Here is a 22,044-nt window from a genome sequence, read left to right as displayed (position 1 = left end):
GTATGAGGATACTGCAGTTCGTTAGTATGGAAATTTGGATTATTTACAATTTTGCTTTAAAAACAACACTGTTTGTACACATTTTACACAAGCAAGAATTACCCCATGGCAGAGGCTCACAAACACTTTGACCATGAATCACATACAACAAAAGATCCATTTTATATCCCAGCCCAGTACACACACACACTTAAGTATTTGTGTACATAATATGTGAACCAAAATGTTTATGGAAGAATACTTACCCTTACTAAGTACAGCTGTACTCTGATATTTTTTACTCTAATCTACTCTAATTGTATTCCATTTTAAAAAATATTGGTCACAATTGACTAAATTGATTTCTCAACCCTTAGTACCAAGGTTTGAAACACTCTGTTCCAGAGTACATGCAGGTGTGGAATTACAGGGTTATAGGCTGTGTGTGCAGCTTCGACCTTAGCAGGCGCTGCCAAAGGGTTTTCCGTAGTGGGCATTCCCATTCACACTCCCGCCAGCAGTGCGTAGGCGTCCCACTTAGCCCATCGAGGTAATTTCTGCCAGCTTGTAGGTGTGAATCATATCTCCTTATAATTTGCATTTGTATTTCTCAGATTATACTTGAGGTTGAACATCTTTTGTGTATGTATTGGTTATTCATGTTTCCTGTTCTGTGAAGTATTTGTTCAAATCTTTTGTCCATTTTTGTGTATCATTTATTGAATTTTTTAAAATGTATTTTAGATAGTAACCATTTTTTAATGTGTTTGGATACTAATCATTCTGTTGCAAATATGTTCTCATGATTTTTGGCTTGTTTTCATTATGTTTTAAGCAGAAATTCTTATTTTAATATATTGAAGTTATGAGTCTTTTACTTCATTATTTATACTTTTTGTGTTTTGTTGAAGAAATCCTTTCCTGTCCCAGGGTCATAAAGATATTTTCCTACATTGTATTTTCAAGTTTCTGTTTTTTTTTAAGATTTTATTTATTTATTCTCAGAGAGGGGAAAGGAGGGACACAGGGAGGGAGAGAAACATCAATGTGTGGTCACCTCTCGAGTTTCCCCAGTCAGGCATGTGCCCTGACTGGGAATCGAACCAGTGACCCTTTGGTTTGAGGCCGGCACTCAGTCCACTGAGCAACACCACACCTGGGTTTCTTAAGGATATTTTGCACTCTGGCTTTTTCTTTCGTGTTCTGTTCAGCTAGTTCAGGAGCTTATACTGGTACATCCCTACTCCTCTGCCCTTTTGAGTCAAAGGGACCTCTCACTTCCTGTGGCCCAAGGGAGCTGTCTGGCGTTCTTTAGGAGAAGGAAGCTTGTTTTTCTGCTGGGACCTCAAGGGTAGTTAGGGACTTGGATTCTGACCAGTTCAACAAGTAGCCATTTGGTATTCCCAGAGTTCTGGAAGTTCCTTATTAGAAAAGAGACATAGTTGCATTCTTCCAAACAGAAAAATTTCTAATCAATGGGAATGCAGAAATACACTTGTATACCATGTGGTATTAGTTCCGGTCAGAGTATGAAGCCTTTAGACCTCTTTCCTCTTCCGCTTGGTACTACTCAGTCTAATCGTTGTGTAACTTTTTCTTCAGGCCACACTGTGCCAGAGCACCAGAAATAACAGGGAATTGTGCAGCCCACCTCCATCTAACCTTTTACTCTTTATTTTTGCATGCCTAAAGACAAGAACAGTGTGTCTTATTCATTGTCTTTGTGTATTTCTCCTGGTACTTCTAGTGTCACTTTGGTTTTTAGTAAAGGAAATTGGCTTATTTGAAATGTTCGTCTTAATCCTCTGTGGAAATATCAGTTTATGGGAAGGTTAAGGCGGCTGGTTTGGGCTCCTCTCAGAGTCTCGGTTGCAATTGTCAGAAAGGAAACCCCAGGGAGCCCCCTGAGCGAAGGCAGTGGCCGCGCAGAAGGCAGCACTCCAGGTGCTTTATCAGGTGCTGCCTGGAGAGCAGGAATAATGGGCTGAAGGCGGAAATGCTGATGTCTCCACTTTCCCGACTTAGCACAAATGTCTTCTTTACCTTTGGTGGGTTTGGGTGCCACAGAGGCCTTAAATGCAAGAGTGATTGCTTTTAGAATCAGGGTTTTTTTTAAAGCATGGTGTTTGGGGGTTTCCTTGACTTGAATTTTTTTTTTTTTTTAAGAAGTGGATTCATAGCATCCACTGTCAGTGCTATTTCTCTTTCTGTGATGACATGTTCACTATTTACATCAAAGGATTCAGGAAGTGAGAACAAAGAGAAGTAAATATACATAGATAAGTGAAGAAACAAATACATAAAAAGCTTTGCTGTCTTTGTGACATAGCAAAAAGTCCTGACTGTAACGTAACAGTAACACAGCAACTATTTGATGAAAACTTTAAGATTTTTCCCTGGAAACTTCGAAGCATGTCTGATTTTTCCTCTTTAAAGAAGACGGCGACCAGGGAGGAAACCCTAGAATGTGGTGGCCGCAGTGGCACTTTGGAATGCATCACCCTTCTAAGATCTGCGGGTGCTGGTACGAAATACTCCCGCTGCTGGTGCTTGCTTGCCCCACCCCCCACCCCGACGTGTTCATCCTTTGGAAGGCTCAGAAGATGATTTGTAGATTATTTGCTTCTTGCCCCCATATAGTTTTTTTTTTCAATCATCTCTTAACTGTTTTTAAGTTCAGCGGTATTACATATGTTCATAGTGTTATATAACCGTCATTACCATCTGTCTCCATAACTCTTTCCATCTTGTGAAACATTGTTTCGTTGCTAAACAGTAACTCCTCATTCTCTCCCTCTCCCGGCCCCTGACAGCCACCATTCTGCTTTCTGTCTTTATGAATTTGACTACTCGAAGTATCTCATATAAGTGAAATTATACGATATTTGCCTTTTGTGACTTATTTCACTTGGCATAATGTTCTCAAGGTTCATCCATGCTGTAGGATATTGCAGACTTTCCTTTCTTTTTAAGGCTGCATAACATTTCATTGTATGCATGTGCCACATTTTGCTTAAATCCACTCGTCCATCAGTGGAACTGGAGGTGCTTCCGTGCTTTAGCTGTCGTGAATAAAGCTGCTGTGAACCTGGGTGTACAAATGTCTCTTCAAGACTGCTTTTCATTCTTGTGGCTAATATATTCAGAAGAAGGATTGCCAGATCATTTGGTAATTCTATGTTTAATTTTTCAAGAAGCCCTCACAGTGTTTTCCACAGTGGCCGTCCCATTTTACACGCCTGCCAGCGGCGCACGGAGTTTCCGCGTTCTCCGCACCGTCACCAGCGCTCGCTGTTCCGTGGTTTCGGTAGCAGTCGTCCTAACGGGCGTGCGGCGGTGTCTCATTGCGGTTTTGACTTGTATTTCTGCACTGATTGCTAATGTCGAACATCTTTTCATGTGCTTATTGAGCATTTATATATCTTTAAATATCTGTTCTAATTGTGTACCCATACAGTTTTATTTAAAGCAAAACAAGTAACTTTGCAGTCGGGGGAGGCAACTTGAAGTAATGAGCAGCCCTCAGGCCCTGGAGTGAAACAGCTCCAGGCTGGCGTCCCAGCCTCACCCGCCGTGTGACCTTGGGCAGGTTCCCTCATTTCTCCACGCTTCCATTCCATCCGTAAAATGGGGAGCATAGTCCAGTCTATCTGCTTAACTTGTTTTGGCATTACATAAGTTAATATTATGGATGTCAAATGTATGGTGTAGTATTTGTCCTATAATACGTATTTAATAAATATTAGCCACTGTGTTGCTAGAATCATAAGCCAGTCATAAATAATGCCTTTTGTGTTGTCATTGTCTTCTGTTTTGATAGAAATACAGTTTGTTCCATTTTTGAGAATTTTTGGTGGTTTTTCCAGTTGATGGTTCTTACTGTCTCGGTCACTGTAATATTAGGTGAAGCCATATGGAAGTACAATTTTCATGGGTCATAAATGATCAAATAGCAGCAGCTTCATGGAATCCAAGGTAATACAAACTATTTGAGTGTTTAATATATGCCAGAGTGCCTACTATGCTATTTCATTCATTCTCCCCAGCTTCCCTACAAAGTACACACTATTTTCCCACTTTTGGGGTGGGGAAACTGAGGCTGAGAGGCGACACGCTTGCCCGAGTTTACACAGCCGGTAAGCAGTGAAGCCAGAACGCAAACCCAGTTCTGGAGAACCCGAAGCTCATCCGTTTTCCTTCCAGTGTCTGCCGCGTGAACCGCCTCAGAGACGTTCCTCCCCATTTTTGTGCCTAGAAAAGGTGAAAGCAAGAGAAACTACACCATTCCGTCTTAGTTGCTGGTGGTTTGAGTTTTCCTCGATGTCGTGAGCATGAGGTGGTAATCCTGTGTTCGTGGGCCTTTTGTGCTTTTGTCCCTCCTTCCATCCACACTTGGAACACAGAGTGTCGGCTGCAGCCACCTTGCCTCTTTCAAAAAAGGCACTGTAGAGTGGACACGAGTAACCTAGGCTCTGCCTTCCCCCCATTTCACGTGGCCATCATCGTCTCCACCATTTCTTTCTCGGCCTTCTCTCTGTGCAGGGAATGTGCTGGGTGCGGTACCCATTTTGCCTCAGTGTCCCTGTAATTGGAGAGAACGAGGGCTAAAATCCTTGCAGGGTGAAGGAAACTGAGGCGGAATGGAACTAGGTGGCTGAGCTGGGGCACAGGACCCGTTAGTCTGTCTTGCTTCGGGGTCCAGGTTTTTTCTGCTGTGCCCTGTTTACTGTTCCAGTTATTAGGTGCTCGTAGGAGGGAAATGGGGGTAGCCTTTTCTACAGAATAATCGATAGCATGCTTTGGTGTGCTGTCCCTACTGGGTTTTCCCCTTTCTTTTCCTACTTTCTTTCCCTTTTGCTCTTTCCTTACCCCCTTCTTTTCTTTTTCTTCCTTTTCTTTTCTTCTTCCACTTCTCTCCCTCTATCACACCCCATTGTACGTCCCCCTCTTTTCTTTTCCTAAACTTACCTAATGAAGTTTTAGATATAGGAAACCACTTATTGTATTTTCTGAAGGAAATTGGATTCTTGCGATATTCCCATTTGATTTTTTTTTCCTGGTACTAAAAATTACCTCTTAAGTTTAATTTGCTTTCAGAGGAATTGCCAGCTTTTAAAAATATGCCACCCAAACCAGTTAGATTGAATTCCTATCAGTTTCAAAAAGAGTGACCTCAGACTTTGAATGGAGTCTTTGGAATAATAGGATTTGGAGGTAATTGCTTAATATCCGAGTTCAAGATAGTGACAACATGTTTGAGTTCTAAGGAGAGCCCGTTTGACCTAGTACCCTACTTATTCCTAACCTAGATAGCTAAATCCAGCTTTCTTGCTCACAGTGACTGTGTTGGTGAAAGCCCTTCTGTTTGCAGCTGGAGGTTGCACTTTATTCCTTTGTCGTTCCATTGTTTCCTTTAGGGTGAGGGAGAATAATTAAGGAGAACATCTTTTCTGAGCAGCTGGAATCAGATTCCAGCTGACTGCAGCACCTGTGAGGATGGCACCTCTGCCTCTGGGTGGCAGGGTGGGATGCCAGCCTCGGAGCCCGCGACCGTGGGCTCCCAAGTGCAGAGGCAGGGCCCTGCCGCACTGCTCGTGAGCTTCAGATGGCGGCGATAGCAGTGAATGCGAAGTGTCGGCTTCAGACTAATTAGAAGAATGATTTGTGAAACGGTGGCTATTTATTTAATTAATCACCAGCACAAAGCCATAAAACCCATATTTTAAAAATCCCTGTTAGTTTGCCATGTGGTTATAGATTGGGGCACATTAAAAAGTGACATGGTGATGCATTAAAAATGTTCCACCGGAGGTTTTTTTTAGGAAGGAACAGGAGCTGTCTGCTTTCAGATGCTCCCGTGTAACCTGCCAGATTTGACCTGTCGGAGGTTTAGGTATTTGTAAAGGCATTTGTCTTTTGAACAGCATCTTCATTAGGGTCCCGCCTCTTGGAATATTTCAAAATATAAAAATGTTTGTATAGTAATTTAAAAAATTATATTGAAGTTAATTTTGTTACATTTTCTCAATGAAGAACTGTATTTTTCCCATTGAATTATACTATATTTACTAAGCATCACAGTATCTATTATAACATAGGTTATTCTTTTCCGTTTGGGGGTAAGGCAGTCACTTAATTAACTAAACAATAAATGCAGTGATGTTTCTGTCGCAGCTGTCAGAACCACATTTTGTCCCGCCCTTATTACTTTTTATTGAGTGGGCACAGGGATAATTGCCACACTTGCTCAGTCTCATCCCGAGCGAATTGTCATTTTTGGAAAGTAAGAATAAAGGCAGAATTGACTTGTTCAAGAGATGACACTGGCGTTAAAAATGAGAAGAAATAGCTAAGATTGTAACAAACGATGGTGGTTTTTACACAGATTTGTAGTTGGTTTTCAGCATGCGTAAATGTGTGTCTGTGCGGGCCATCTTGCATTTTAATGGTATCTGAAGCTGAATTGGTGTATCTGTGATTCACTCTTTTGTTTGTTTGTTTGTTTGTTTGTTTGTTACCGAATTGTCAATGTTACCGCTAAGCAATCCCCCCCAAAATTTAGGATCACGTATGAAAATGTGTTGCTCAGGTGGATGTTTATAAGGAAATTGTCCAGCTCTTAGGATTGTGTTTCTCAGCTGTTGTGTATAATTACCTGCTCTGTTAGAAGGGGCGCTGGAATAAAACATGAGCATGTTAATGCAGCCTGGAGCTGATGTGGTGGTGATGATTACAATGCAGATAAAGCATTTCTCATAACTGCCGTTGCCTACTGGAGCCTTTGAAACATCTGGACCTTTAATTGAAAAATAGTGTGGTGCTGTGCAAGGCAGGCATGCTAAGTGAAGTCACTAATTTAGAATACAAAAATATAATTGATAAAGTGTTTTATTTACATTGTATTTAAATATTCATACTTTGTTATGCTTTGTATAACAGGGAATTACTGGGTTAAATTTTCATGAACATAGACAGTTTAAATGAGATAAATTAAGTGAAAATGTTAATGGAGTTTTACACTGGAACCAAAAAACAGTTTACTCCAGGTGGGTGTGTACTTTTGTATCTATTGGGGCCTTTTAGGGAAGCAAATAGGTTAGGTCTTATTCTTTGGGTTTTGTGTTTTAGAAGAAGTAATCATCAGTTGGCAAGTAACATCACTGCCTTTCAGTCTTGTTATTACTATCATACCTTGTTATTTAGTTAAAAAAAAATAAAATGTTTCTTGGCATAATGGTAAATGGCTCTAATGGCAGCATTATCTCCCAATAAACCAAAGCCTCCCACCTCTGGGGGGCAGGTTATCAGAGCCTGCCCAGGAGAGCAGAAGAGCTGGTGAAGGGCGTGCAATTAACCTTTGTCCTGCATTCGCAGCAGGGGAACTGACCTAGCAGCCTTCCGAGGAAATCCAATTTAATTTAAAATGAATTTGAAAAGACAAATTAGCCATATCTATTTTAATAAGATAAAATCCCGATTCTCCTTCTGTCTGGCTTAGTTAGGACCTCAGAGGAGCCTGGGCTGACTAAGACTCGGGACGCACAGGAGGGACATAATGCCAGGGGGCTGAGGAAAAACCCAGGAGGCCCTGGTACCCAGTGACTTGTCAGGTTCTGCAAGTGAGCAGGTCTCCCTCCGCCTCTGTCCCCAGAGAGCTGCAACCTGAGATGGGCCTTTGTCTAATTCAGACCTTTAGCTTCTGGTTGAGCTTGATGCCATGTTGATGTCACATGCTGCTTGCCTGTCTCCCCAAGGACCAAACTGTTATTTTCCTCCTTTGTCATTATCAAAGCACATTTGGGTACTGCCACCTGGGTAGCCACATTTAGTAACAGGTACACCTCACAATTACTGATGAGACTCTTACTCCAACAGTAAGGAGATTCTCTGGGGCCCTTGATTTCCTAGGGGACCACTGCTTTTTGAAAACGAAAGGGGAGGGTTCTGCCCACCCTTCAAGGAGCTGCTGCTTCCTTGTGTTTTTTCCCTCTGAAACATAGTGAGGGCTTGCTGAGCCCCATCTGCGTAGGGCTCTGAATCACTCTGAAATCTGAAACACTTTCTGCGTTCTCCCTGTGCACAAGAGGCAGCTCCTGGAAGCAGTCACCCAATGTCCCCTTTCAGTGCCAGTGGTTCCTGCACAGCCACGAGTGCGCATGACGTAGTTGCGAGTGCGTGTGACAGGGAGGCTGCAGGAAGGGAGCCGCTGAGACCGAGAAGGGTGCTTCAGACCTGCACTTCCAGTTCTGAAACGAGAGCTGTAACATGACCTTTCCTAGACTCTTAGCCCAAGACGAGTCACTGAGAGGGTAGGGCTTGACAGTGCTCCCACCTGGATTCCAATGTTGATCCCTCACCAGCTGGCACTCGGAGCAGAGCCTTACTTAACGCACTTCCTCAGCTTTGAAAGGGGAGTGAGTAATCCTCATAGGACTGTTGGGCGTATTAAATTAGATTATGTGCTGAAAAGTACTTGGACCCTGGTGGGTGCCCAGTGAATAGCAGCCAGCAGTGGTAGTGGTGACTCGCCAGTTTCAGAGAGGTTTTGTGTGAACACAAAGGGGTGCCTTCGGAGGAACCTGCTCCTCCAGCCTGGTCTCACCTACCAAGGTTGTCAGCTCTGCGGCTGGCTGATTTTGCTTCATATTGCTGGGATGATTACTTAATTGAATAGTGTGACACGCAGAGAGCTTTTTATTTTTTAAAGTACTTAGTACTGACGGTTTTTTCCAGCGGATTGTGTTTTCCTCTCAGTTTTAAAAATAAAAGTTTTTTGACACTTACTATTTTTTTTCTTTCATTGTATCTGGGAGACATGTGGGATAAAGGCCCAATAGTCATATTGTTTGGAACCCTTCTCAATTGTAAATTTTGCATATAGTTAGACATGATTCTCACCAACAGGAAGCATTGTTCCAGGTGAAAAGTACTTTAGCTCTTCTTTATCTTGCTGCTGTTTAAGTTTCAGTGAGCATTTGCAAACTGCTAACTGGAAACTTTCTGATGACTCTTTGCAGTTGTATTGTTTTTTTTTTTTTGTGGTGTTAAAAATATTTTTTCTATTGCAGACAAGCATCTTTCTCCGTCACCAGAGGTGCAGGTTCTTTGTGTGGCCTTTTCCTCTACAGAATAGCACCTATTCCAGTTATTTCGCATGCATTTTGAGGGTGAAAGAGAATGTCATAATTGGAGAAATGTAAAGCTATTTATTTCCATTTTGTCTGATGTTCTTACATTGTTTGCTAGGAGGTGCGTCAGGGACTTGAATTAATTATAATTACTGTAGAGGCATACACTGATTGAGCAAAGAAAGTAGTAAGCCCATTTGTGCCAAAGCTATCTAATTAAATTCTAACTTTGGATAAGCTAGATGTGCATGAAAGATTAATTTTAAGAGATTTTTAGGACTTACTAAATAATGATTCAGTAGAATTTTTGAATTATATCATTAAGGAACATTGAATCTTAAAGTGATAAAACAGTCACAAACCTACTACCGTATAGAAATTTGTAGGTTTTTTAAGACTGTTCAAAATCAAAGACATAGAATATAATTTTTAAGGTATGTATTATTAACATTTAAAATTTTTGTAATACCAACTGAAACCCTGCAAGGAATGAATATAATATATGCACCTGAATTATTTCCTTTAATATTTATACAATTTTATATTCTCAAAATACTTCATTATCTCTGGAATTAAATTGTCCTTGGGGTAGTTGGAGGGTTATACCGAATTTTCCATATAATTTAGGAGGGTGATAATGGCTGTACTGTAACCTTTTCTAGAGATACATCATCTAGTAATGGAGCCAAGTATACAGTCTCCATTGAGTTTTAATTTTAAAAGTTGATATTAAATCTTAAAAAGACTCATTATATTATGATAATTGATAGAGTTTAAAACATGTAATTCTTCTTTATGGTTTTAAAAAACCTATTTTTACTTTTAAAGCGTATTGATTTTATTATATAAATGATTTAATAATGAAGAGGTCCCTATAGTTACCCCAGGTGATGGGGCTTAGTTCATGCAAATTACCTTTCCCTGATATTATCTTCATTATAGGAGCCATTGTTTGTATAATTAAATGCAAAGTGCCGTGTAACATGGGTGATCTGAAGAATCCCACAATGGCTATGAACATTCACAATGGACACTTCACATCGATTATGCCTGAAGAGGGCTGGGTTGTGCTTGAGCGAAAGCACCTCCAGGTGCCTGCTGTAACCGTGCCCCGGGCTGGGGGAGAAGAGAATGCTGTGGCCCTGCTCTCCTAACGATCGAGATAGAGACCTTTCTCTGGTGCCTGGGCTCCTCAACCTCATGTGTGCCTGAAGGGACATTGTGTCCAAATATCTGCCTGGCCTGAGCAACAGCCTAAGTAATAATAATGGGAAGTAATTGACATTTGTATAACAGCTTGCAGTTCACAGAGCATTTTAAAGTGCTTTATTTTTATTTTATGCTCCCTGTTGTTCTTTGGAGGTGATGGTCTCATCTTTGTTTCATGGCTGAGAAAGTTGACTTTCAGAGAGGTTATGGGCTTGCCTGAGATAACACAGCTAAAGGCTGTCAGGGCGGGGGTCCAGACGGGTTCTGCAGACTCTGCAAAGAGGTCTGTAGCAAGTATATCAGGAGCCACTTTCTGCACTTAAGACTTTGAGGAAATGGTTGTTATTCCTGATACAGTATGAGCAGGCTTTCTTTTCCTTCAGCCCACAGCCCCTTTTATAAAATTTCTTACTTGTATTTAAACATGAATGATTACTGGTTTTTAAAATTGATATCTTGTAACAAAAAAAAATTATTTGAGGCTATTACTCAAACTTCATTTGATAACAATTACACTGTTTCAACCAATAGCTCTAGGCATTTTATATTTTTCCAAAGTGGAAGACTGCTGAGTATCAAAGTGTAGAGGATTGCCCTGGCTGGTGTGGCTCAGTGGATTGAGTGCCGGCCTGCAAACCAAAGGGTCTCTGGTTCGATTCCCAGTCAGGGCTCATGCTTGGGTTGTGGGCCAGGTTCCCAGTGTGTGGCACTCAAGAGGTGACCACACATTGATGTTTCTCTCCTTCTTTCTCCCTCCCTTCTCCTCACTAAAAGTAAATAAATAAAATCTTTTTTAAAAAATGTGGAGGATTTATTTTAAAGAGAGAAAACCTCACCTGAGAGCAACAACTTCCTGTCTTATTTTGTGTCCAGGACTATAGGTTTACATTTACCATGGATGTTACAGAAAGAAAAATTACCAAAATCACTAGCGTAAGAAAGACTAATGGAAATGATATTTTCTCTGCTGTGTTGTACTCTTGAAAGGATTATACCGACTTGACTCATTCCATGGTGCTTAGTTCCTGAGTTATTTTGTTTGAGGGCTTCATCTACATGAAGGCATGTCTGGGATTGGAGATGGATTAGTTCCAGTTTCCTGAGGGCTAGAGCTAAGACCAGTGTGTAAAATCTGCCTGGAGGGTATATTTATAGGGTTGGCCAAAAAGTCCGTTATGTTCTTTTTTATGTTCATAAAATAACAGACACATTTTTCATTTTTACCAGTAACTTTATTGATTCAGATATTTTGAGTATGTCGGTTCTCTCCTATTATTGACTTATAGTGGGTAGAGGCCAGGGGTGCTGCCAAACACCTTCCCAAGCATAAGACAGCCCACAGCAAAGAACTGTTTGGCCAGAATGTCAGTATACCATGAAACTTCTTGAACCACCTTTGACACATTCGATCAGTCACAGCATCTTCTGCATACACTGCCCAAATCTTTTTTGCACTTAAGTTGCATTTTTGCCTTTCTTGAAATAATAAGCATAATACGTAGAAAATGTTGCGTGCCTTCTTCCGTGTTCGGTATTAAATTGGCTGCATAAAAATTCACCAGTTTCGACATATTTTTTTAATTGCACGCTGGTATGACAGCTGTCACAGTACAGTGTAACAAAATTCTTTCAGAGACAAGTTAAAGACAACTAAGCACTACTAGAGCCATCCTATAGAAAAAACGTAACAAACTTTTCGGCCAGCCCAGTACATGGATGGAAAGAAAAGCACGTTCAGCATCAGAACTGTTTGCCTGAAGATGGAAGCAAAGGGCTGGCCTCAGTGGGTGGCGGGACCACGTCAGTGGAGAAATGTTCTGGGGAGATTTGTGGGACAGCCATTTGGGGCAAGTATTTTAAAGGGGGTGGCCCTTAAAATTCCTTGTAGTTTTCAAAGTCTAAAAATGGCAATATATAAAGTAGAAAAAAGGTAGGGGGGAGAAAAGGAAACCTGTTAAACAAGAGATTTTTATTTATTTATTTTTAGAGAGAGGGAATGAGAGGCAAAAGCATTCATCAGTTGCCTCTCCTATGCGCCCCGACTGGGGACAGAACCCAAAACCCAGGCATGCGCTCTGACCGGGAATCGAACCTGAGACCTTTTGCTTTGAGGGATGACGCCCAACCACCTTAGCCACACTCATCAGGGTGCAACCATCATTTCTTGAATATTCACTGTGGACTTGTGATTAAAATGCTTTCCATGCATTATTTCACTGGATCCTTTAAAAAACTCTGTAAGGAGGTACTTTTGTAATCCAAAATAATGGATTACAAAAGTAATTTTGTAATCCATCGGAAATAATGACTCAGAAATTAAATAAAATTGTCCAAGGACACGCAAGTAAGTGGCATCGCTGAGAACTGAACCCAGGTCTTTCTGATTCTACACCTTAGGCTTCTCACCACCACACTGCACTACCTCACTCGCTGCCGTTAATGTAATAAGGATCCTGGAGGTACCCAGATCGCAACTTGACCTTGTTAAAGAATGAGTGACAGTTGATGTTCTTAATAATAAAAGCTTAATGGAACCAAGGTTGGTGATTCAGAGGAAATTAATGAGATTTTGTCAATTTTATTTTAAACTTAACTTGTCAGAAAATACTGTGTCCAGTGACAAACTGTAGAAATGTTTTTGACAAATTAACTTGACTACAGGTGCCAGATCAGGGAAATGTTAATTTAATAACCTTTAAGCATTCTAGATTTATTGAGGGTTAAGATAGCGCTACAAAGCCAAGGCCCTAGCTCTGAATGGATGTCATAGAATTTTATACAAAATCTATTCATAGGTTCAGTGCTACTGTTTTGAATGTAAAAAAATGAGATTTTTCTCCAAGCCCGTAAGGCTAGCATTTATTGAGAGCAAAATGATGCCGTCTGGTGTTTGGATTTTTTTCCTCCCCATGTAGATTCTCTTTATTTTTGATAGTCTATTAAACCTGGCTTAGACCAGAGTTAGGCCAGGTTTTGTTTGACATCACTCCAATCAAATTAAATTCCTTATTCATCTTCAGACTAGTCTAGATACCATGTTATTAAAGACTAGGTCATTGGTAGAATCCAGGCCTTGGTACCTCTCCTCCCAGGTACTGGCAGAGTGGAACTGCAGCCATTCTTTTAGGAGAGTTTTAGCTTTTGAAGGCTACAAATAACCTTTTATCAATTTGCATCATTACATTGTCGGGATACACTGGTTTATTTATTTCTGCATTAAAATTACATATAATGATCTGCTTGTGCAGTTGTGACTAATGAAATAATGTTGCCTGCTTTTTGTCTCTTTAATTGCAGAAGCCAAGCTGTCTGTCCTTTCTCTGTTTCTTCCCCTTGACGGAGAAATTGAACACTTAACAACACTTTCGAGATTCGATACTCCTTGTATTACTGACAAATCTTGATGCGAAGTAGCACTGCTAACTGCACCTGCTGTTCTGAGGACTTAATTTAGCTAACCCACTTCACAGGGGTGTTTCTTAAGCCAAGATTACTTTGACTGAATACCATTTATTATTTTTCCTGCTTATCCTGTTTTGGAAACCATCAGTTACATAATTTTGAATTTAACTTTAATAAGCATCACAATGCATATCATTTTAATTAATGGTATCAGATAGGAAAAATTAATGGGATCAGATAGGAAAACATCTAGTGTAGATGTAATATTTTACTTCATCATGTTAAAATTCTTCAGATTTCGCCCTGGCCGGTGTGGCTCAGTTGGTTGGAGCATTGTCCCAAAACCGAAAGGTTGCAGGTTTGATTCCCGGTCGGGGCGCACGCCTGAGTCATGGCTGTGGTCCCTGGTCCAAGAGCGTCTGGAAGGCAGCCAGTCGATGTTTCTCTCTCTCATCCATGTTTCTCACATCGGCGTTTCACCCTCTCCCGTCTGCTCACTCTAAAAGCAATTAAAAAAATGTCCTCAGGCAAGGATTTTAAAAATCTGCATATTTTAATTCTGTATGTATTCACATTCTAGATTTTACAAGTTACTTAAATTTTAAGTTTTCATCTTTTTTGAGCTGATTATTAATTGGATGACCTGTGGATCTTAATATTGATAATTCATGATTGATATAAAGACAGCTTTCAAAAGAGTAAACTTTTGCAGTATGTATCACAAGCCTCAGAGCATTCATATGCTTTGACTCCATAATCTACTCTTAGGAAAATGTGCATAAACATATAAGGATGTTTGTGAGAATATTATTCATAGTAGTGAAATACTAGAAACAGTACATATTTAACAACTGGAGAATAGGTTGATAGTATCACTACATGCTGTAATATAATGCAGGTATTTAAAATCATATTTAAAAGAATATTCATTCTCCCTGGCTGGCGTAGCTCAGTGGATTGAGCACGGGCTGGGAACCAAAGTGTCCCAGGTTCGATTCCCAGCCAGGGTACATTTCTGGGTTGCAGGCCATAACCCCCAGCAACCACACATTGATGTTTCTCTCTCTCTCTCTCTCTCTCTCTCTCTCCCTTCCTCCCTCCCTCCCTCCCCCCCCTAAAAATAAATAAATAAAATCTTTAAAAAAAAGAGTAGATAAAAAAAGAGAATATTCATTCTGTTGATATGTACATTTTTTTTAATCAGTGACTATGTATCAGGCATTTTATATACATTTTAATTACTTTTCCCAGCAAGGAAGTGGGGGTTCTGAGAGGTGTAGTTAGGTGCCCAACTTCTAAGGTGTAGCAGCTAAAGAAGTGGCAGAACCTGGATTCAAACCTGAATCTGGCTGACCCCAAATCTGTGCTCTTAACTATTGCTCAATATACTTTAGCAATGATATTTTGGGGCCAGATTGTGAAGGGTATTTTTTTTAAGATTTTATTTACTTATTTTTAGAGAGGGTAAGGGAGGGAGAGAGACAAAGAAACATCAGTGTGTGGTTACCTCTCGCGTTCCCACTACTGGGGACCTGGTCCGCAACCCAGGCCTGTGCCCTGACTGGGAATTGACCAGCAACCCTTTGGTTTGCAGGCCAGCACTCAATCCACTGAGCCACACCAGCCAGGGCAGATTGTGAAGGATATTCATTGCCATCCTAAGGAGTTGGAATGCTAACTCTGGAGGAAGCTATCCTGTATTTCTGAGAGCTGGTGACTGGTATGGTCAGTAATTTGAGAAAAATCATATTGATAGCGCTAAGGCATGGACAGAGGAGAGATTTTAGAAACAGGGAGATAGCAGGAAGGCTGCCACAGGGGTCTCAGAGGTGATGAAGGTTAGACTAGGGCAGTGGCAGTGGGGAGAAAGATTTGAGGGACATTTTAGAGGCATTTGGATGTAGATGAGACAAAAAGAGGAGTTAGGTTTCCTAGGCTGAGTGCCAGAGTAGGTGGGGAAAGCCATTACTGAGTTGGAAGTTGAGTGAGAGACAAGCCGATGAAAGAGAAAACCGGTCTTGGACGTGTCGAGTTTGAGATTTGGCTGAGTTTGCAGAGCCATCACGTCACAGAGAGGCCACGCGATACGAACTCTGGAGTCCGGCTGGTCTCCAGGAGCTGCGTTTGTCTTGAGGAGCAGTTTTTCCTCTAAAACCTCAATTTGGGGCATCCCCTGATGAGGGCTACTCCTGGAGAGGGTTGTCCAAATCCAAATTTGTCAGCTCTTTGTGGGTTTATTACTTTTCTTTTCTTTCTTAAAGAAATGGTGTTCTTTTTTTTTTTTTTTTTTTTTAAGATTTTATTTATTTATTTTTAGAGAGGGAAGGAAGGGAGCTAGAGAGAGAGAAACATCAGAGTGCGGTTGCTGGGGGTCATGGCCTGCAACCCAGGCATGTACCCTGACTGGGAATCAAACCTGCGACACTTTGGTTTGCAGCCCGCGCTCAATCCACTGAGCTACGCCAGCCAGGGCTACTTTTTATTTGATGAAAATTACTTAACCTGCTATAGGAAGGTGGCTGAGTTACATTTTTAACTTACATTTTTCAACAGCCTCTCACAGCACCTGGTACATAGTGTGTCCTTAATAAATCTTTCTAGATGCCTTGACATAGACGACATTTTCAAAATTGATCATCTCTTTCTCTTACCTAACACTTTTAAGCCCTCGCATAGATTTTTTAACCTTCTTTTTTGTTCATAATTACAATATTTACTATTTTGTTTGTAAGTATAAAAGTAATACATTCTCAGTATAGACAATGCAGAAAAATATAAAGCAGAAAATTTAAATCTCTCAGCCCCGTGTCTTAGAGCTATTCACTTTTTGTGTATTGGTATAGTAGGTATTTAAATACAGTAAGCATCTTTCCTTGGGTTAATAGGTCTATTGGATGGAAAGGCAAATTTTTTTTTTGTAGGAGGCATTCATTTGCCACCCCCCTTTAGTCCCCCTCTTGAAGTTCTTTATTACATTGTATGATATAGGCCTTCAGGGTATGGTGAATTTGATGAGGGTCTATTTTGTGTCTCACTCGACTTTGGCTTCAGAGCCTGTTGGTTGAATGCATGGGCAACTGAGGAAGCTGGTGCTGAACCAGTTTTCCCTATCTCCGCATTGGCCCCTTGTGCTTGAACTATGCCTCCGTCTCCCTAATCCCATCTTGCAGGAACATAAATTGCCATGCATTGAAACGGTATGATATCATCTTTATTTATTGCTAGTTGCTTTTTGATAGTTAGATGTTGGGTCTTTGGAATACTGCTTGTCTTGATGTGTGATGAATACTTTTAATCCTTTGGTCACCTTATTTTTTAATAAGTTAATTACTTTCTATTATGTTGATGGATTGTTTTATGTTTTAGATGAATCCCTAAATATTGCAACACAGGGACTATTAGAGCTAACTGCCACCACTTTGCGCTTTTCAAAAGAGGTTCCTTATTAAAAAATACACAATTTCAGTGTTTGTACAAAGCACTTGTTCCTGTCATCAGCGCCTCAGGATGGAATTAGAAGTCTAAAAAGATACAGTGCTTTATTCATTTAATAAGTATCTACCATATTTATTCTCATAGTTTTCCCCACACTTGCTATTTCACTATGAAATAAAGAGGATAAAGGGATTCGTAGGAGTATCATTTCTTAACAATGGTGCCCTTAGTCAACTTAAAACAGCAAAGTTCTGTAGCGTCCCGTCTCCCGCCAGTTCCCCTTGGCCAGCTCCTGAGAGCCGGCTCCTTCTGCAGGAGGCTGCTTCAGGCAGCGCTTTTGGTCAGTTGTGAGAAGGAGGAGGAGATGATTTCCAGGCCCTTGGAAGTGGGAATTGATTTCATTTAGAATAACTTTAGGGAAAGAAGGCGTTGATGTGGGAAAGTAGGGGCTTTGGAGTCAAACAGACATGGATTGAATTCTACCTCTTCCGCCTTGGTGGTGGGCAGATGGGTGTAGCCCTACAAGCCTCAGTTTTCTTATCTACAGTGTGAGCGTAATGATAGCACCCTACCTCTTCTAGTGGTTGTAAGAATCAAATGAGATGTTAGGCAAACATTTAGCAGAATCTATTCTCCAGTAGCTGTAACTGCCAGTTCTCGTTATTCTTGTTGTAACAATAACTGTTACTATTAGGGCTCCTGTGGCACCCACCTTTGCTCTCATGTGACCGTGTAATAGGCGTGAGTCGTAGAAATGGGTCTGACCATACAGCCCTGGCCCTTTCTAGCGCACCGCCCTGCATTTCTAAAGCACGTTATAGTTCGTGAAGCACATTCACATTTGTCATCTCCTTGACTCTTCCTGTTTTAAGATACTGTGATTCCTGTACTCCCTCAGCTCTAGTTCTTGAGAAGGAGGAGAGGGGATAAACAGAAATTAGGAAGAGCAATGACAAGTAACTGGGCTGGGGCTGAAATGGAGGTTGAGGAGAGTGATAAAAAGGCCATAAACCCTCTCGGAAAGCTTGCCCTTGTTTCAGTTTTAACCCTGTACTGCCTGGCAAGGTCGAATACTTGCTGTTCAGAGATGTCTTTGCTAGTCATTGGAATTATTATATCCAAGCCAAATAAACCTGCATGGGTGTGAGTGTGTGCATGTGTATAGACATATAAGAGAGAGAGAGATGGAGCAAGAGCATTATGTAGGAGAATTTTTTATTATTTGCTTTATAACACAGAGACAAAACTCAGTAAAAAAAATAATGGATCTGATATTACATGCTGGGTTATAAGAGATGTGGAATTTCTCTTAAAATGTTGTTAAACTGATTTTATGTATTTCCTTACCTTAGTTCTGATTTTCTGCCCTAGAATGATAAAATTACAGTGTTAAAGATGGAACCACTTCATTGCCCAAGTCCCCCCATTTCCATCCACCACTAGGGAACAGACCTCCGTAGAGGAAGGGCAAGAGGGATGAATAGAGGAAACTAGCATTCGCTGAGTCCCTACCTTGTGTCCTGGTAGTATTTAAGTTATTTAAGCATTCATTCTGTAGTTCAACAGATTTGTTTTGGAGAGTCTCCTATGCACCAGGCACAGGGCTACCCATGTGTGTAGCTGCCAGTGGAAGTCACGCTATTCTGTGGGATCTCAAGGAAAGCACTCCAGGGACCCACACCTACGGGAGGTTGTGGTATGGTACAATTCTGCCCCCAGGCTTCTAATGTCCCATGTCCATCTGTCCTGCCATGGAAGAAGTCTGGACTTGTCTACATCAAGGTCAAAACAAAGGCCAGTGTCCAAAGAGTCTGTGCCATTGTTCCGGCATCAGCAGTGTCGGTGCCAGTCCAGGTTCCCGGCTGCGATCCACTGCTGTGTTGCTGTACCCAGGCTCCCGCTTGGAGCCTGTGTTTGGAGTCTGCGTGACTTGGGAAGGACCAGGTGCTTTTCCAAAATAACAAATCAACTTCCTAAGCTTTCGCAGGCTTGCACTGGGTCTGGCCTTTTAACCAAACCCTTCTTTCCCAGGCTAGACCGACAGGCCTCTGTGGTCACCATCTTGGCTCCTACTGCGTGTGTGCTTACCTCCCCCTTTTTATCGTTCTATCCCATCTCCTGGGGATCTGTAACTTCCAAGGGAAGCACGTAGGCTTACGTTCCTAGCTTATCATGTGTAATAATGTCTGATTCTCTTTGCTCCCTCCCTTTATTAACAACTAGCTAACTACCTGCGCTGACACCCTCCTGGAGCTCAGAGGCTAGTGGGGAAGGCATTCACTAAAGATGTACATAAACAAACACATAATATGGAAATTATTAAATACCATGAAGAAAATAAACAATATGTGTGAGAATAACTGTAGGCAGGGATTCTTTTCATAGGCTTATCAGCGAAGGTTTCTGTGAGCCTTCTGTGCAGGCTCATCTGAGCCTTGAAGAAGAAGAACAACAACAAAAATAATAATCTTCATAAGAGTCCTTTTCCAGCTAGGTTCTATCATTATCATCGTTTTACATATGAGGAAATGGAGGAACAGAGAGATTAAGTAACCTTCCCAAGGCCACACATCAGAAGATGCAAAAATCATGAGAAAGGACCTTCTAGACATAGAGAATAGCACCTACTGTGGTTTTGAAAGTGGGAGAAGCAGGTGGGCTACACACACACATATTCAGGATACTTCGAGAAGGACAGTGTGGCCGAAGTCCGATGAGCAGGTGGTGCGGTGGCAATAGGTGATGTTGGAGAGGTAGGCAGCAGTCAGATCACAAGTGGCAAGATTGACCTTCAAAACAATGAGTGACACTCCAGTGCAGTAAGGTCAGAGGTGAAAGAGAGAAGGTGGTTAAGTCCAGGTAAGTTTATAAACTTAATAAGGGGCTGGTAACAGAGTTCCTGTAGGAAAGTTCTTATTTCCCTAACGGAAAATAATATTTCTCACGTGTTGGCAGTTACATGAGTGAAGCACGGGAACTGAAGGTCCAGGGGTATCATGGGAAGCTTGATAGAGAAGCCAGTGTGTGCAGTAGGGGTCTTGGGTAGGGTGCAGGTTACTTCGGGAAATGCAATAGGCTTGCTACACAATGTCGAGTGTCTGTTTGAGGTGTATCAGCAAAACCAACCTGTACAGTTACATGATTTTCCTCCAGTGATGTTCAGTTGGGGAATGCAGAGGGTTGGGTTCGTCCAAGACTGGTGCTCTGCCCGTTGAGTCCAGTGGAGGGAGAGAGTGTTGAAGCTGCATTTGCAAAGGACTGATTATAATAATGGGTCGTGTAATCCGGGGGGTGATGTTGGGAAATAAGGGGGACTGATAGATCATAAAAGGTGGTGGGCCAGTAGATTGTAGGTTGAAGAATTTGAGGGACTACCTCAGCAAATGAGGTGACAGCATATTAAAATATATTCCGTGGGTGGATATTCTGAGATTTTAGAGTTGGTGCAGATCTCTGGGACACCCACTGTGGCCGAGGTGGGGTGGATGGAAAGGTGCTGGGGGTGACGTGGTCCAGGCATGGGGACACTTGGGTATTGGACAGATTATTGCTTTAGAGGAAATTGTCAAGCCTGGTCACAGAATGGGGGGTGGGGGAGAAGATTATGAGGCAAGAGCTCAATCGAGCCTTCAGTGAGTGGAAGGTTGGTGGATAACAGAAACAAATGAGGAAGGGAGAGGGTGGCTTGCATCTCAAAAGAACAGGGATTTTTGCAAGGAAGGAGAACAGTTGGGAACTCATGGGGACAAGAACACCTCCCTACTCCACCTCCTGGCCTTGAAGACTTAGAGTGAAAAAGAAAAAAGCAAAATAGTCTTCAGCAGTCAGCAGAAGCAGCAAATCCTTAATGACCAGCAGGTTTCAACTAAGGCAGAGGTGGAGGGAATGTGTTTTACAGAGAAGTGATGATTTATGGAAGCTTGCTGATTAGTGCTGGAGTTCCAGAGCAGGGTGGGAGGTTCAGGAGGGAGAAGTGGTAGGCATGGGGGAGGGATTGTCGGTGAGTTATGATGGTTAGGGCAAAACGGAAGGCCAGGTGAGGTGCAGATGATGTAAGTAAACAGATACACTGCGTAATGGGATCAGCCCGCCCCCCCGCAGTCTCTGAGAAGGCAGGCCCTTTGTTCCAGCGCTGCAGGCCTAATTGCTTCTTCAGGGAGTGTGGCAGCTTCCCCTGCAGCTTTTTCCAGGGTCTCAAGAAGTGAGACTGCGATTTGCAGGGAGAGTGGCTGATGCCAAGGTCTAATGGTGACTTTTCCAAGGTCACACTGAATAAGTAGCAAAGCAAGTCTCCTGCCACTAAACATCAGGTCTGCTCACCATTCTCATTTGTTTGTTTTAATTGTAGTGCTCATTTACCTTACTGCTGGCAGAACTGGATCCATTAGAAAATGAAAATTAAAGAAAAAAAAAACGCTTAAAACTAGACAGTGTTTCCCCTTTGGGACCTTTCCAGGCTCGTAAGCAGGTCTGTGCAGAGTGGATGAGAAATGGCTGTGCTGCGTGCGGGCCCTGGAGAGCAGTCACTGTGGCCCAGGACGGTCTGCGTGCCCATGCCTGTGTGCTTTGTTTACCCTCATGTGTGTGCTCTGTCCACAGGGTCACGTAGGCACAACGGCCACCAAGAAGATTGATGTCTACCTCCCCCTACACTCGAGCCAGGACAGACTGCTGCCAATGACTGTGGTGACAATGGCCAGCGCCAGGGTGCAGGACCTGATCGGGCTCATCTGTTGGCAGTACACGAGCGAGGGACGGGAGCCGAAGCTCAAGTAATCCTTCCTCTTTCTGGCTGCTCTAGTTTCTGGCTGTCTGCTGGCCACCCGCGCTGCATTCTGGGCGCAGCCAGTCTTTCCAGGCACTGACCTGAGAACCAAACAGCCACGCTGAT

The 22,044-nt window shown here is 42.0% G+C and overlaps 1 protein-coding gene across 9 annotated transcripts in view; it reads left to right on the top strand.

Annotated features, from left to right (window-relative positions):
* The window catches only part of MAPKAP1 (MAPK associated protein 1), a 211,318-nt gene that overhangs the window by 68,415 nt on the left and 120,859 nt on the right, over positions 1-22,044 (top strand). For all 9 annotated transcript variants that reach the window (XM_036022232.1, XM_036022231.1, XM_036022230.1 and 6 more), the window contains one exon: positions 21,753-21,925. In XM_036022232.1, coding sequence (XP_035878125.1) covers positions 21,753-21,925 — 173 coding nt within the window. The remainder of the gene's footprint in view (positions 1-21,752; positions 21,926-22,044) is intronic.

Source organism: Phyllostomus discolor, chromosome 3, assembly GCF_004126475.2.
Source record: "Phyllostomus discolor isolate MPI-MPIP mPhyDis1 chromosome 3, mPhyDis1.pri.v3, whole genome shotgun sequence".
Classification (NCBI taxonomy): domain Eukaryota; kingdom Metazoa; phylum Chordata; class Mammalia; order Chiroptera; family Phyllostomidae; genus Phyllostomus; species Phyllostomus discolor.
Note: the sequence above shows the minus strand (reverse complement) of the source record. Positions and strands in the feature narration are given on the sequence as shown.